The sequence below is a fragment of the Periophthalmus magnuspinnatus genome, chromosome 5 (genome assembly GCF_009829125.3).
Source record: "Periophthalmus magnuspinnatus isolate fPerMag1 chromosome 5, fPerMag1.2.pri, whole genome shotgun sequence".
Taxonomy (NCBI): Eukaryota; Metazoa; Chordata; class Actinopteri; order Gobiiformes; family Gobiidae; genus Periophthalmus; species Periophthalmus magnuspinnatus.
The window spans coordinates 17,291,834-17,306,875 of record NC_047130.1 but is presented as its reverse complement, the minus strand read 5'-3'; the positions used below and the strand labels follow the sequence as shown (position 1 = coordinate 17,306,875).

General features: G+C 38.0%; 1 protein-coding gene across 1 annotated transcript in view; it reads left to right on the top strand.

Annotated features, from left to right (window-relative positions):
• The window catches only part of LOC117371683 (low-density lipoprotein receptor-related protein 1-like), a 258,778-nt gene that overhangs the window by 77,261 nt on the left and 166,475 nt on the right, over positions 1-15,042 (top strand). The window contains exons 4-6 of the mRNA XM_055222032.1: positions 7,836-7,955; positions 8,823-8,951; positions 10,468-10,731. Of these exons, the coding sequence (XP_055078007.1) occupies positions 7,836-7,955; positions 8,823-8,951; positions 10,468-10,731 (513 nt within the window). The remainder of the gene's footprint in view (positions 1-7,835; positions 7,956-8,822; positions 8,952-10,467; positions 10,732-15,042) is intronic.

The following is a 15,042-nucleotide window of genomic DNA, read 5'->3' as shown; positions in this document are numbered from 1 at the left end:
CGAGACTGGATATAAAGATTACGCGCGCGTATTGCGTAATTTTACGCAGCAGTTTTGTGTTTTAAACATGACGAAACGGACAAAACAAAGGAAGTACGCAACCGAGGACACTGTGGATGTTTGTACAAGTTAAACTAGAGGCATCTCGGACCCGGAGCGGTTCGTGGAACCGAGTGAAGATCTCATGATGGACTGAGGAGTAGAGGGACCTTATGTTTTGATGGACTGAATGCTGAATGGTTTATTCTGCTATTAACTTAATTGTGGGTCAAATTAAGTTTGACCCCCCCACACCCCCCCCACCCACAGCGTTCAGCTCCAGTCAAATGAAACTCATTGAGGCTAGAGCAGTTATAGGGCCGATATTGGATTCATATTTGGAATTTCAACAGTGAGTATCATAGCAACCAAAGACACAATCCGGAGCGAGGCTGTTGAAGGTAACGCCGCTTCCCGCCCACACCGCTGGTTTAGCAGGCAGTGGGCGCTTAGCAACGCTGTCAGTCAGACTTGTTGTTAACGTTAGCAGGAATGACCTCAAAGAAAGAAGGTGCCTGATTTGTCTGTTATTAATCTTGAGTTACAGACAAAATAGCCAAATAAAACCCCAGGATCATGTAGAACGGGTTAATACGAACATTTTAAGACCAAAATGATGAGTCTGACAACAGCAGTTACAGAGAGAGGGGACACAGTTTTTCAATAGAAAGTGAATTGAAGCCAGTTGATGGAGCTGGAAGTGTGCCCATGATCACTTCCTGTTTGGAGGGCAGAGGCTTGCAGGTTAGCTATGTCCATTTATGGTTATCACAATACTAAAAATTCTTGATTTAGATACAAAAGAATACGCTTGATAATTAATACAGATGATAATAATTAAAAAAACAAAACAAATTCAAACAATAAAATGTTATTTTCAGTGCTCTTACCATGTAGTCAGTGTTACTGTGACTCCGGTCTCTGAAAGGTGTGAATAGTGCTTATAAACTCATCATGGTGACTAATTAGGATGTTCAGAATGCATAATGTAAGTGAGGAATAACTGTAAACTGCTGCTAACCTTTTGTTTTTCACATTTTAAGACAGTAAAAATCAGGTACAGTGTCTTTAAAGAGGTTAGAAAACTTCTACTACTATACAAATTTATATTAAACATTAAACAAAAGTATTTCTGTCATTTCATTTCTGTAAATATTTGTTCACGACCTGTATGGCCTCTTTTGTCCTATATTCTCTCCTGTTCTATCTTTGCGTGGGGCTGTTAGTTTGAGCCATTTTAGATCCAAATAAATAAACATCTTTGTGACCATGTTTACACTGTTGCCCACATCAGTTTTCCGAAGAATTCCAGAGCTGTTCGGAGCTTCGACTTGTTTTGGAAAATTCCTGGCATGTCCGTAATTTGAACTGTGGTTGCCCTGGACCGCGTTCTGGTTAAAGTCCTCACTTCCTGTCTGCTCTAAATATAAAATGGCTCGTCTGGTTGGCAGCTTGTCCGAATATATTGTTGTTTACACTGGAGAAGTGGTCCTATTCCGAGTTTGTTTTGTTGAATCTTATCCAGCCTGTTCCTGTATTCCACACTCTAAACTGACAACTTTCTGCTCACATTTATACTACCTTAGGTCAAATAAGTGTGGAAATTAGCTAAAGGTGCTCTATGTAACTTTTTTTGTAGAGGGAACACCACCAGCTTGTCTCCATGGAGACGTTCACGCTTTGTCTAGAATGTTTCAGAGAATGATCTTGAACTTATTTATCTCCATAGTTACAAGCAGGTGAATGTTGTTTTTTTTAATCAATAAAACACCTGTAATAGAATAAATGCAAGATAGAGCAGTTTAATGCCACACTCTGGAACATTCAATACAAAACAAGAACATCGCTAAGGTGGCAGCCCCCTCACCTTTAATGGAGCAGCAGTAGCTATAGCAGTAGTAGTAGCAGTAGTAGTAGTAGTAGTAGTAGTAATAGTAGTAGTACCAGTAGTAGTAACAGTAGTAGTAACAATAGTAATAACAGTAGTAGTAGTAGCAGTAGTAGTAACAGTAGTAGTAACAGTAGTAATAACAGTAGTGGTAGTAGTAACAGTAGTAGTAACAGTAGTAGTAACAGTAGTAATAACAGTAGTAGTAGTAGTAACAGTAGTAGTAACAGTAGTAATAACAGTAGTGGTAGTAGTAACAGTAGTAGTAACACTATGAATAACAGTAGTAGTAGCAGTAACAGTAGTAGTAACAATAGTAATAACAGTAGTAGTAGTAGCAGTAGTAGTAACAGTAGTAGTAACAGTAGTAATAACAGTAGTAGCAGTAGTAGTAACAGTAGTGTTACATTAGTACTGACATAATAGTACTTCTTTTGCCTGGGATACAGAATACACATTTCTACAGTACTTTACCAAGATGTGAGTCTGGTCACCGGTGAATCTCTTCGTTTTCAGATGGATGTGATTGACAGGTGGATTAGCCAAACAGGGACAATCATGGTCTGTTTGTAACAAAATAAATGTGGCTGCTTACAAGGAAAAAAGATCACAGGAAATGGAAAAATATTTGTGGATTTCAGCGGAATCAGTGAGCAACGCTCTAAACTGTTAATATACGTGAGAGAAATATTATTTTTGTTCAAAATGACCAGTGACCAATGAGCTCCTTCGTTTCACATGCCTCACTGAAAAAACAAAACAAATCTGAAACAAATCTGATTGCCATTTGGTTCTGGCTTGAGATACGGTGGAGAGTGTGGGGGCCAGACTGATAGTATTCTGTATTAAAAGTACAGAGAGAGTCAGGATGTACCAGGCAAGTAACTGTTACCAGCCGTTACAAAAGAACTATGCACTGGACTTATGCATTGGTACAGTTGTTGTGCATAGCTGTATGTTCTGTTCATTTCAGTTACTTCCAGTGAATGTTCCCTTGCCTCTCTTGTCTCCTCCTTCCTGATATTTGGAAAGTTTGAATATTGTTTTTTAGATTTTTTTTATGTGACATCTGTAATTATTGTATTTAGACATAATTCTTCATAAAAATGTACCTCAAATATTAAACCTGTTTTTTTTTTTATCAGTGATGAGGCCTGTCATTCAGCCAAAATCAGATCAAATAACAGTAATCATACCTGTTCTTTATTACTATTCATGCAATTTATTCTGTGAAATTACTTTTTCCTGTTATTAGAGCCATTTTGAATCCTTTTGACCATTCAAAAGATAAGAGGTTTGTTTTAAATTGTTTATAACCGTGACATTGGCATTTACAAGGCCTCATTTTTCATCTCTGCAAAACGTGGATAAAATACTGCAGCCTTGTGTCTTGTTTTAATGTAATCTGACTGAAGCTTAGAGGTAACTCCGTTTGACAGTATGAGCCGGACTCTGTGTAGTAGAACTGGAGGAGAGTGAAGTCCACGAGTATCATAGCAACCAAAGAGCCAATCAGGAGAGACGCTGCTGAAGGTATCGCAGGGATGTGATTTTCAACACAAAATTATACCACTTTCTTTGTCATCATGTGATCTTCCTAAAACGGTTCAGATATGTCAAATGTTTTTCTGTTTATGTATTTTTTAAGCATCAGTGCGTGTTCAAAAGAGTATCTAGTTTCGTCACTAGTTTTCGTTAACGATTATATTGTTTAAGCAGCTCTTGAGGTCAAAATAAGTCAGCTGTGTACTGTCTGTATCAAATTATAAAATGTTCTCATGCAGTGAAGTGCGCGCTTTGCATGCTAGTTTTGGTTAGCATTACCATGACGGCAAACTCCGCTCTGGTCTCTGAAAGTTGTGAAAAACCCTTATAAACTCATCATGGTGAGTGAATAAGTGAGGAATAACCTGCAAACCAGTTCTGTTTTTCACATTTTTGAATCCTCTTGACCATTCAAAAGATAAGAGGTTTGTTTTAACTTGTTTATAGCTGTGACATTGACAACGCCCCTCATTTTTCACCTCTGCAAAAACCCTTCAGGCTTCTATCTTGTTTTAATGTAATCTGACTGAAGCTTAGAGGTAACTCCGTTTGACAGTGGTATGAGCCGGACTCTGTGCTGTAGAACTTGAGGAGAGTGAAGTCCCTGAGCAGATATTGATCGTGAAAACACAGAAAGCTGCTTGGTGGTTTGGTGCTGTCAGTGGTCCGTATAATAGCGTTTGATCGTTCATGCATTCTGTGTACAAATTAATTGACAATATTTCAGAGTTATAGCATTGGACTGCAGAAACATGTGCGGGGTAGATATGTAGCAATTTAACACAAGATAGAAAAGCTGACTGTATGTTTTATCTTCAGTAAATGTATTTAAAGGGAATTTCAGTTTGCATTGTGTTCAACTTAAAGCTACAGTGTTAAACTTTTACAGCATAACAGGATCTTTCAGTCTTAAACTATTTTAAACATGCAACAAAAAGCGCAGAACACAGATGTGAGGAGAATCGGATGGGATTTTAAACCTCTGAGCGCAAAGGCAGCAGCGGGATATGGCAGTGAAGAGACTGTACACCACAAGCTTCAGCTCTTTACTGTCTATAGTAAAACAATTTTCTATGAGAAAATGTTCCAAAGATCAGGGTATTGCACTTTGACTTTCAATGTGTTGTGGTCATTGTAGCTAATCTGATCTGATCATCACTATGAGGATTTATGTAAACAGACACACGTGAGGACGACTCTCACCTTTTTACTTTTTAAAGATTGCTTCAAAATGGGTGTCATTATTTGCACAGGACAAATGGATAATATGGATAAGGGCCCATATTACATGATTATCTGATCTTTGTTATAATGTTGTTTCCTCATCAGAAACAGACCTGTAGTTCTTCTCACAAACGGAAAAAACACTCTGTTCCACCTTGTCATGTCATGTGGTAAAATAGGAAGTGCTTCACTGTGTTTTTAAACTCTATACACGTTCACTAGAATCATTTGGATCATTTCAGCTGTGGGATTGCCAATCTTTACTGAACTAAAAGTAAAAGGTGGCTACTACATGATGACATCACAAGGTGCATTTTAAGCTTTGTATATTTAGACCAACATAATAATACAGGGTTACTCAAACATGAATGAAACAAAACAGAACTCCAGGTCTGTTTTTGATGAGATAACAATATTGTCACATGGCTTAAAACTTACAAGAGTCAGTTTTATGTAATATAAGAACTTTAACTTTACGACGTTTGAGAGGAGAATGATAGATTCGCCTTATTATTTTTCACTATTTGTATAGGCAAATTATCCTATAGTGTTTGGCGGGGCTTAAGGCTAGCATGGTTATGTGTTATTAACCATGGAGTTCCACAGGGCTCAGTGCTCGGACCAATACTTTTTAATTGTGTTTAAATTTTTCGTTATGTCTGACCTTACCATGACTTTGACAATATTGTTGCTTTGTGGTTGGACAAACTATGGCACAAATTAGCATCTTGATACGTTGGCAGTAAAGTCTATATATGCTACTTTTCAGGTCTTTTTAGGTGAGCATAAACACGTATTTCATAAACCCATTGGTATAGAGAATGAGAAAATTGTGCTCTCAAGTCTTTGAAAAGGCTCTCCATTTTCTATGAGCAATCCAATTCTGATCTCCTCTCCTCTCATTGTAATGACTAAATTACAGTTTTGAAATGTAATAAATGGCTGTGTTTGAATGCCCGTATTATGTCACATCTTCAGCCTGTGCTATGAAATGTTTGACCTCACCTAACATAGTACACTTTTAAGGTTATTATGATTGAAATATATGCGGCACAGATAACTACTTGTAGGTCTGTAGCTTCTGAAAAGACACTGTTGGCGGCGAAGAGGAGGAGAAGCTGGTGGTTGCGCTGCTGCGGTGGAAAATGAGGCAGAGGAGAGTTTTGTTGTGTAGTTTAAATGCCTGGATGATGGAGTGGTGAGAGAGTGCATCTATATGGACGGTTTGAGAGGTTGAGAGTCAAAGGTAGCAGACTTGGATTGGTTGACAGTAACAGAATAGAAACTTTCCAATACGGTTATAACAATATCCAAATCTATCTTGCAGTATTTTTGTAATATTTTGGCCCGGTTAATGGTAGAAATAAATATATACATGTATAAATCCGACTTTTTCTGCCTTAGTGTTACATTCAACAGCGGTTTAAAAGTCGCTGCAGTTGATTTATGCAAGCTGCACTGAAACAAAGCAAAGGATCATGGTCTATGTAGTTCCATCTGTTTTTTTTATACCATACTACTTCAACCGAACAGTACATTTGGTCATAGTTGCTTGCAGTTTGATAATAATTGTGATATTGTTACAAACTATAATAATTCATATTAAAATGAAAACAACATTATGCAAAGAAATCTAACCAGTCCTAACCAGATGACACTGACTATACATAACACAGGCTTTAATACAATCTATACATATTTCTGCATTTTCCATAATCCATTCCGCACTTCACTGCCCACGTTCTGAGCCTCCTCCTGAGCTGTTCCTACTAAAGACACCTGCTTTTATTCACTTGAGGTGCTCTGAGCCAAAGCAATAATAAACCAAATCAATCACGCTCTCATCTCTTCACAGTCGAGTTACATAATTAACCTCAAATCCACCTGAAGCACTCAAGACACCACGGCAACGACCTCAAAAACAAGAAAAAGTCTTTATGGAAAGTAGGGCTGGGGCTTTCAATTCTTTTACAGTACTTGCTCTTCCTATTCTCAGTTAATTGTTATGTACAACAAACAAATAAAATAACAAAAATGTTCAGAAATACCATTAAATACTATTTCTGCAGTTTTTCGCATTCATTTGTGGTGACACTGCCAAGAAACTGTTTGTAGTTCTCTCTGAGCCTGCAGATTTTTAAAGATATTTTGATACCAGTCCCAGAACATAAAGTTTTTTGGATATCAGCAGTACCTTAAAGAAGACATAAATATGCTTTTTCAGGTATTTAGTATGAAACTTTAATATACACATTTCACATTTTGTTCATCAAAAACTACAATGCTGATCTAAAATTATTTGGTAACAAGGTTCATTCACTGTTAAAACTGCAGAATGTATGACCCGGAGTCGAATTTTTGGAATATCTGTAAAAAAGCACAGAGCAATGGGATGACACTCAAGCTGCAAATGTAGGACAATAAAGGATTACTCAAACATGCATGAATCAGTCGAAATACAACTTTGCTACTGCCACAATGTTCCTCGCGATCACAGTCTGAGGAGAAAAGGTGGCCCTTTTCATTAGAGCTGGGCCAATATGGATTTTTTTTTGAGCCGATACCGCTATCTGACATTTGGCCTGCTGCTGTATTGAGCTTTTAAAATCCATAGAAAAGCCCACAAATGTATATTTAGTTGAAGTAAACATCACAAATTTTGTTACTTTTTGTTAAAATAATATGTTCATCTGGGATTAAAAAAAACAAAAACATGAACATACAGAAATAGAAGGATCTTTTATGTCTATTTTTACTCATAAATCTGTAAACAAAAAACAAAAAACAAAAAAAACAAATATGATGCGTTGAGGACAATCTGGTAATGACACACGACACACAAAATGGGGCAGCAACAAAAAATATTGGTATTGGGTATTAATATCGGCCGATACGGATACTGGAACCAATATATCCCTACTTTTCATTGCAGACTGACAAGAGCAGTTAAATAGAGACCAGTGGTTCAAACTCTTTTCAAACTTTTAAACAAAGCTATACTTGTGGTCGATATAAATGGTTCATAACAGACGGCACATAATGGTCAAGCTGTTTCACAAATTGCTCCCTTAACAGCATACTCTTTGGGGACATTTTTCACAGGGTATTTTATTACTTGTACTTTTGTGTGTTTTTGCAGAGTTGATTTCAAATTGCAGTATCTGGGGCTGTCAGGAGCACTGTGCCGTCACTCCAGATGGACCGGCGTGTTACTGTAAGAACGGATATGAGATCAAACAGGACGGAAAAACATGCAAAGGTGAGTCATTCAAATCATAATTATACAAATAAATAGGTAGCAGAAATCTGTTTGTGATTGTGGGGGCAACTATGTAATATTTTAGGTTTTATCCATTGATTAGACTGAAATACAGAGTTCAAAAAGAGGGTAGGTAGCTAACGACAGAGAAGTCTGAACTGACAAATTATAACTTGGATACATTTAGAGGGCCCATATTACGTTGTTTTCTGATCTATGTTATAAAGTTTTTTCCTCATCACAAACAGACCTGGAGTTGCGTTTTGTTTCATTAACACACAAACCCTGCATATTTAGGCTGAGTTCTTCTCTCAAACAGAAAACTCTCTGCTCTACCTCATGATGTCATGTGGTCAGGAAGTGCTCCACTGTGTTTTTAAACTCCATACACCTTTATTTTGAGCTATGGAGATGTAGATAGACTAATAATAAAGTGTTACTCAAACATAAATGAAACAAAACACAACTCCAGGTCTGTTTTTGAGGAGTTAACAACATTATAACATGGCTTAAAGCTCAAAAGAGTATCATATAGGACCTTTAAATTTTGTATACTAACAGATTTGAATGTGAAAAATACAGACCTTTCAACTTGCACTTAAAATGGAATCTGTATGGTACGATTGGACACCATATGCACATGAATCATATTTCATAGCAGTAAACAGCAATCATCATTCAACACATGTCTGTTTGGCGTAGTTGTTTTGGTTTTCATGTGTGACTCCAATATTAAATGTTGTCATCTTGGCTGCGTGGCACAGCTTGTAAAACAGACTTGGATGATCAACACGTCTCTCCATCTGCGGCTCTATTGGCTCTGGCTCCCTTTAAACTCCTCTGGGACCGTCTCTGTGTGTGTTTCAGATTTTGATGAGTGCACTGTGTACGGGACGTGCAGTCAGACCTGTACTAACAGTGAGGGGGGCTACAGCTGCTCGTGTGTGGAGGGCTACCTGTCCCAACCAGACAACAGGTCGTGCAAGGCCAAGAATGGTAAAACACACATTACTGCACTACACAATAATCTAAGCAGTATAGTATGTACTTTTATTACAGATGGATTTGATGGATTTGAAACACATGACTGTTTTCTCTATGGAAAAGTGGGTTGGCCATCACTGTCCATTAAACGAGAACAGCACTGTATAAAATATATCTATAGGGGACTACTTCAAAAACTTCCAAAATACTTCACCTGCTTGTTCATCATTCATACGGGAACATTTAATACCAGATCACATGACTCACAAAGATGGAATACTCTCCAAGGAAAAGGAAAACTGGATACGTCGGTAACAAAATCGCAATTTATTAATCTGGTAACAAACTTTTATACACACACCTGCTCCTGTTTTTTGTTTTTTGTGGGCTTGTATACTTTTATTTGTTCTTCTGCTTGTATTTTAAACAGGGCGCTCATGAAAAAGAGATTAGGTTCCCCTGTATAAATAAAGATAAAGAAGAAATATTGACAAATCGGACTCATCTACCCAATCTAATACATAAATAGGGGAGAAATTCACTTGTTAAAGCCACAGTATGTAACTTATTTGGCCTGGAAGAGGGCCTTCACCTTCTGTTCCCATGAGGATTCAGCTATAATATTCTACAGTATGACATCAAACTCCTCTATCTCTATGGAGAATTTTCCGAAGTATGAGTTAACTTTGTTTCCGTGGAATCATGCAGGTCACTTCCCACCTCCAGAAAATTACAGAGAAGTCTTTTTCGAAATTGAGTTACTCATGTATTCTTACGTGTGTAGGGATTTTGTTTTTAAGTAAAAACCCATTACCCTGTTCCATTGTGCTATCCATGAGTTTCAGCAAGATGAGAAACTAAGACCGTTGCTATAGCGATTACCCATTTAAAACAAAATATTATATCTTTTGAATGGGACAAAGTCCTCAAAATGTTACTTATAACAGGAAGCTGAAACCTATAATTATGACGATTATTATGGTCACGACTTTAAACCTCAAAGTCTCAGAACTGCCCAGAACACAGATAGAACCTCATGATTTGACCTTATGATATTACCTGACGAGCCAAAACCACACGCTTTGAAAAAACTTCATGACCTCAAGATGTGGGTCTGAAACATTATCCAGTCATGCATCTCTCTGATCAACCAATCACAGAGATGCATGATATTTTATGTCAAAACAAACATTGTGCCTTACATTAGGCCTGTCACGATAACACATGTTGAAGTATTTTGCTGAAGTAAATAACGATAATATTTAAACAAATTTATTCCACTGACACAAAACCCAAGAGCAGATTTAAACCATAAAAACATTTCTAAATCTACAATATTGTTAAAAACCATGAGCTGCAGTAAATAAACATCAGAATGAAACACTTTAGTACTTAGTTTGCATCTGTAATGAGTCATACAAGTTATTCATTCAACCTTTTACGGCTTCAATTATTCTGTATTGCCAAAAAATAACAAAATATTTCTACAAGGAAGAAATGTTGAAAATCCTCTTCTCTTTCCCTCCAGTCCCTGTGGACCGTCTCCCCGTGCTCCTCATCGCCAACTCCCAGAACATCCAGGCCACATCCCTCAGCGGCACCACGGTCCATAGCCTTCTGTCCACCAGCACCAAGCAGACCACAGCCATGGACTTCCTGTACGCTCAGGAGACAGTCTGCTGGATCCACGTGGGAGAGTCGTCTGCCTCCACCCTCCTCAAGTGTGCCAAGATCCCCAACCTGAAGAGCTTCACCGAGGAGAGGGTCATCAACATCTCCCTCAGTCTGCACCGTGAGTCAAACACTGAGGGCTGTGATTTTTGTCCCTAGATATTCATACTCTCACTGATGGACTTCAGATGACTTCACAATATTCTATAGGCCAGTAATATTTCAGACAGATGGAGAGTGGCTAAAATTAATATTGCTAATCCATGGACATATTATTACTTTGCTGGGGATGTTCCATAGTATGCCATTACTTGTATCTATCTCACATGTATTCAATTTCAGTCATTTTTATTGCTAATAGATACGTGGATAAGATAAGACGAAGTTGATGACCGACCCTCCACGAAGAACGTTACATTGTGCAGATAATCAGGAAATGCACATTAGCATGCTGGTTGTTGAATAATTAGGATGCTCAGAATGGATAGAGTAAATGAGGAATAACTTTGGACTAAACCGTTTAAAATTAACTAGTTCTGTTTTTCAGTCATGCTAAAATACATATTTAAAAAAAAAGGCAGTGGACAGGGAGGTGCGGGTGGGTTAGGGGTCAGGGGTCAGAGGTTAGGGGTTTAGGGTCATACAGTGGACAGGGAGCTGTGTGTGGATGTCACTGACAAGAATGTTAAACACTGCACAAATAAAATGAATAGGTCACCAGAGACACTTCTGTGTTTAGAAAGAGACATGTTTGTGTCTCAGTGCTAACGCTATTACTAATTTTGAAGCATAATAAGTATCAAACATAGAGTGTGTAAAGAAGTGACTAAGCGAGTGTGACATCACCCATAGTGTTCTGCTCCAGTCAAATGAAGCTCATCAAGGCTAGCAGTTATTTGAATTCCAACTATGAGTATCATAGCAACCAAAGAGCCAATCAGGAGTGAGGCTGTTGAAGGTAACGCCCACACCACTGGTTTAGCAGGGAGCGGGCGCTTAGCAATTTTATCAATCAAACCTGTTGCTAACGTTAGCGGGAGCAACCTCAGGGAAAGAAGGCGCCTGATTGGTCTGTTATTAATGTTCATATCTTGACTCACAGACACGATACTGAAATAAAAACTCCAGGATCACATACAGCGGGTTAATACAAACAAGGCTCAGTGCAGGAGTTACAGAGATGGTGACAAATTTTCAGTGTAAAGAGAATTGGAGCCAGAGGCGATGGAGTTGGAAGTGCGCCCATGATCACTTCCTATTCGCGAGCATGTTAGCTATGTCCATTTATTTATACAATCTATGATATCAAAACGATGCCGCAAACTGAAGTATTTTACATTTAAAAACAGTAGGGTAGTCTTTAATTAAAATCATTTGAATATTAATAGGTTGTTTATTTTATATTTTAAGATTTGAATAAAAGGGACTGTTAGCTTTGAGATCCAGTGAGCTAGCTAGCGTGCGGTTGTGCACAGAGCCTATTGAAATTATGATCTAAGCACCAAAAACATTTGAATGGGCGTGGGAATTTGTTACCCAAGAACCAACAACAGCTCTTTTGTTGTCAGTGAATGTATATATATGAATTACTAATACTTCCCATCTCGCCCTCGTCATCCCTATTTCCAATTGGCTGACATTATGTAATACACATTTACAGGGTGAAAATGCCACAGCTTTACTCTAGGGCACTGGCATGTTAAGTACACACTCCAAAACCATAGAACATACCAAGCTCGTGCATAAAAGGGACCTTTATATTCCCTGAAATGAAAGAGTCCAAACCAGAAGTGGAAAAGCAGAAACTGTGGTCCAGAGGTGGGACACATCTGGAACGCACATCTGGAACCACGAGGTCATGACTCACCGCGCCACAGTGACATCACTTCCTGTTATGACCCCCCGGGACACACCCACCACAATGACATCACTTCCAGGATTACCCCCAAACCACTGGACTGTAGTGTGTTTATTGAGAGTTGTAGTACTGCTCTGACAGTAGAAAATTGTTACCATCTATCTACTACTACTACTACTACTGCTATTTCTACTCTAAATACAAAAGGTGCATTATATAACTTGGGTCCCCTACCTGCTTGTCTCCATGGTGATGTTGTTGTGTCATGATTATCATTGCGATTAAGGATTATATCACGATAATTATTAAAGTTGCTGACAGTTTAAAATGTTCTGGATATGAATAATTATCATTTTAATCTTGAATAAGTTTGATTTTACTGTTATAGTCTTGTACTTTGTCATCATGAAAACATCTACAATCTAACAGAAAATATTCTGGATGAGCAGGGCCGTCTACCTCTAATACAAATGAATAAGAAGAGAGTCCAATTCTGGGCCCCTAAACCCCGTTGACTCCCCTGTGGATAATTAGGCTTTTTTCTGCACATTCTGGTGATGTAACGGCAATTATCTTTGTTGCCGATGATCACGATTGTATAAAATCTCCCACGGATGATTATTGCGACTTTTTTATCACGTTAAATGATATTTTTATTTATTGTCCCATCCCTAGTTGTTGCATTGCAGTGGATGTCCCATAGTACGGCATTAAACGTTGTCAATCTTGCATGTAATCAATTTCAGTTTGATTTATTGCAAAAAAATAAGTTGGGGGAGATACATAGATAAGTTTAATGCCATACTGTGTAACATTCCAGGCAAAGGAATAACATCTCCGTGGACACAAGCTGGTGGTAGACCCATGTGAAAAATTACATAGCTCATCTTTAAAGTCCCTGTAACCAATGTATTTGATCAAAATGTGCCTTGCCCCAGTACATATATATTGTATAAGCAGCTCATGAGGTTAAAATGAGTCAGTTTTATTGTCTGATAAGCAGGAAGTGCATATTAGCATGGTAGTTGTTGTTAGCTTTACCATGATATCAAAACTCTGGGCTGTGTAAGCTGTGACAAGTGCTGTATAAACTCATTGCTGTGAATAATTACGATGTTCTGAATTCATAAAGTAAGTGAGGAATAACTTTGGACCGCTACAAACTGTTCACTAGTTCTGTTTTTCACGTTTTAAGAGAGTAAAAATCAGGTACAGCGCTTTTAAATTCCAGGGTACTTGCTGTGTATAACTCATTGTGTTTAAATGTGTCAAACTGACCCTTGGAGATAAATATAAGTCATTTGATTGGTTGGTTGTAAAACAGCGAGGCAAACCGACGCTGAAATACTGCTCTTGTCAAACGCATGTGTGGTTGTGTTACCTGGTCTAACCCCCCTCTCTCTCTCCTTCGCTTTCTTTCTTGCTGTTTTGATTGAAGTGGACGAGATGAAATGCCCGGCTCATCCCAGTCACTTCACTTTGAGTTCAGATCCATTCAACCCCCATTTATCAAAAACTCCTCTCCATCACCCCAAAATAACACAAAAACAGCAGGAAGTGGGAGCCAAAAGATGGCTTTTTTTTCCAGAGTGTGTGAACTTTGATGGAAGGGAACGTCTGCATGTTTTTAATTCCTTTTTTTTAATGTGGAGTAGATGTGGAGGTACAGGTGGCTCATGGTTCTGCTGCTGCGGTAGAGGAGAGTTGATGCACATTTGTAGCTGAAATAGCAGGATAAGAGAGGGGAGAGAGAGTGCATTCATATGAAGCACATATGTAACCTGTAAAAATACATTGAAAAACTGCATTTTTACTGTGATCAGCATCGCCCCTCCTCAGATTTGACCTGTAACTTGGCGTGCTGGTGTCACCTGTTTGTCTCCATGGAGATAGAAGTTAAATGCTAGACTATGGAACATCCCAGGCAAAACAGGTGGCTGACCCTTCACCAGAAAATGTTACATAGTGTGTCTTTAAAATGGCTAGAATTGTGAGCTTTATCTTGATTTCAGTGCATTTATACTGTATTTGAGTACAGATTTGTAGAAGTCTTGATAAAATGTGTGCATTTCAAGTCAGAATATACTCAAATTAAGGTTTATATTCAATTCAAGTTATTTCAACCTAATCGAAAATTGAAAATCGGATACTAACAGATAATAAAACTATTAATAAAACAAGATATATTACGCAGATGAGCTTTAAGTCATGTTATAATGTTATTACCTCCTCAAAAACAGACCTGGAGTTGTGTTTTGTTTCATTCACAGATATTTGAGTAACATTTTATTATTAGTCTGTCTATATGTCCAAAGCTCAAAATGCTCTGTTCCACCTTGTGATGTCATGAAGTGGTAGTTTTCACATTGACAGCTCCTTTTACCTTTAGTTCAGTAGACATTAACAATTCCAGGGCTGAAATGATCCAAATGATTCAAATGAGGGTGTGTGGAGTTTAAAAACACAGTGGAGCACTTCCTGTATTACCACACGATGACATCACAAGGTGGAACAAGGTGGAGTGTCTTCTGTTTGTGATGAGGAAACAACATTAGAACAAAGAAAATAGAGTAA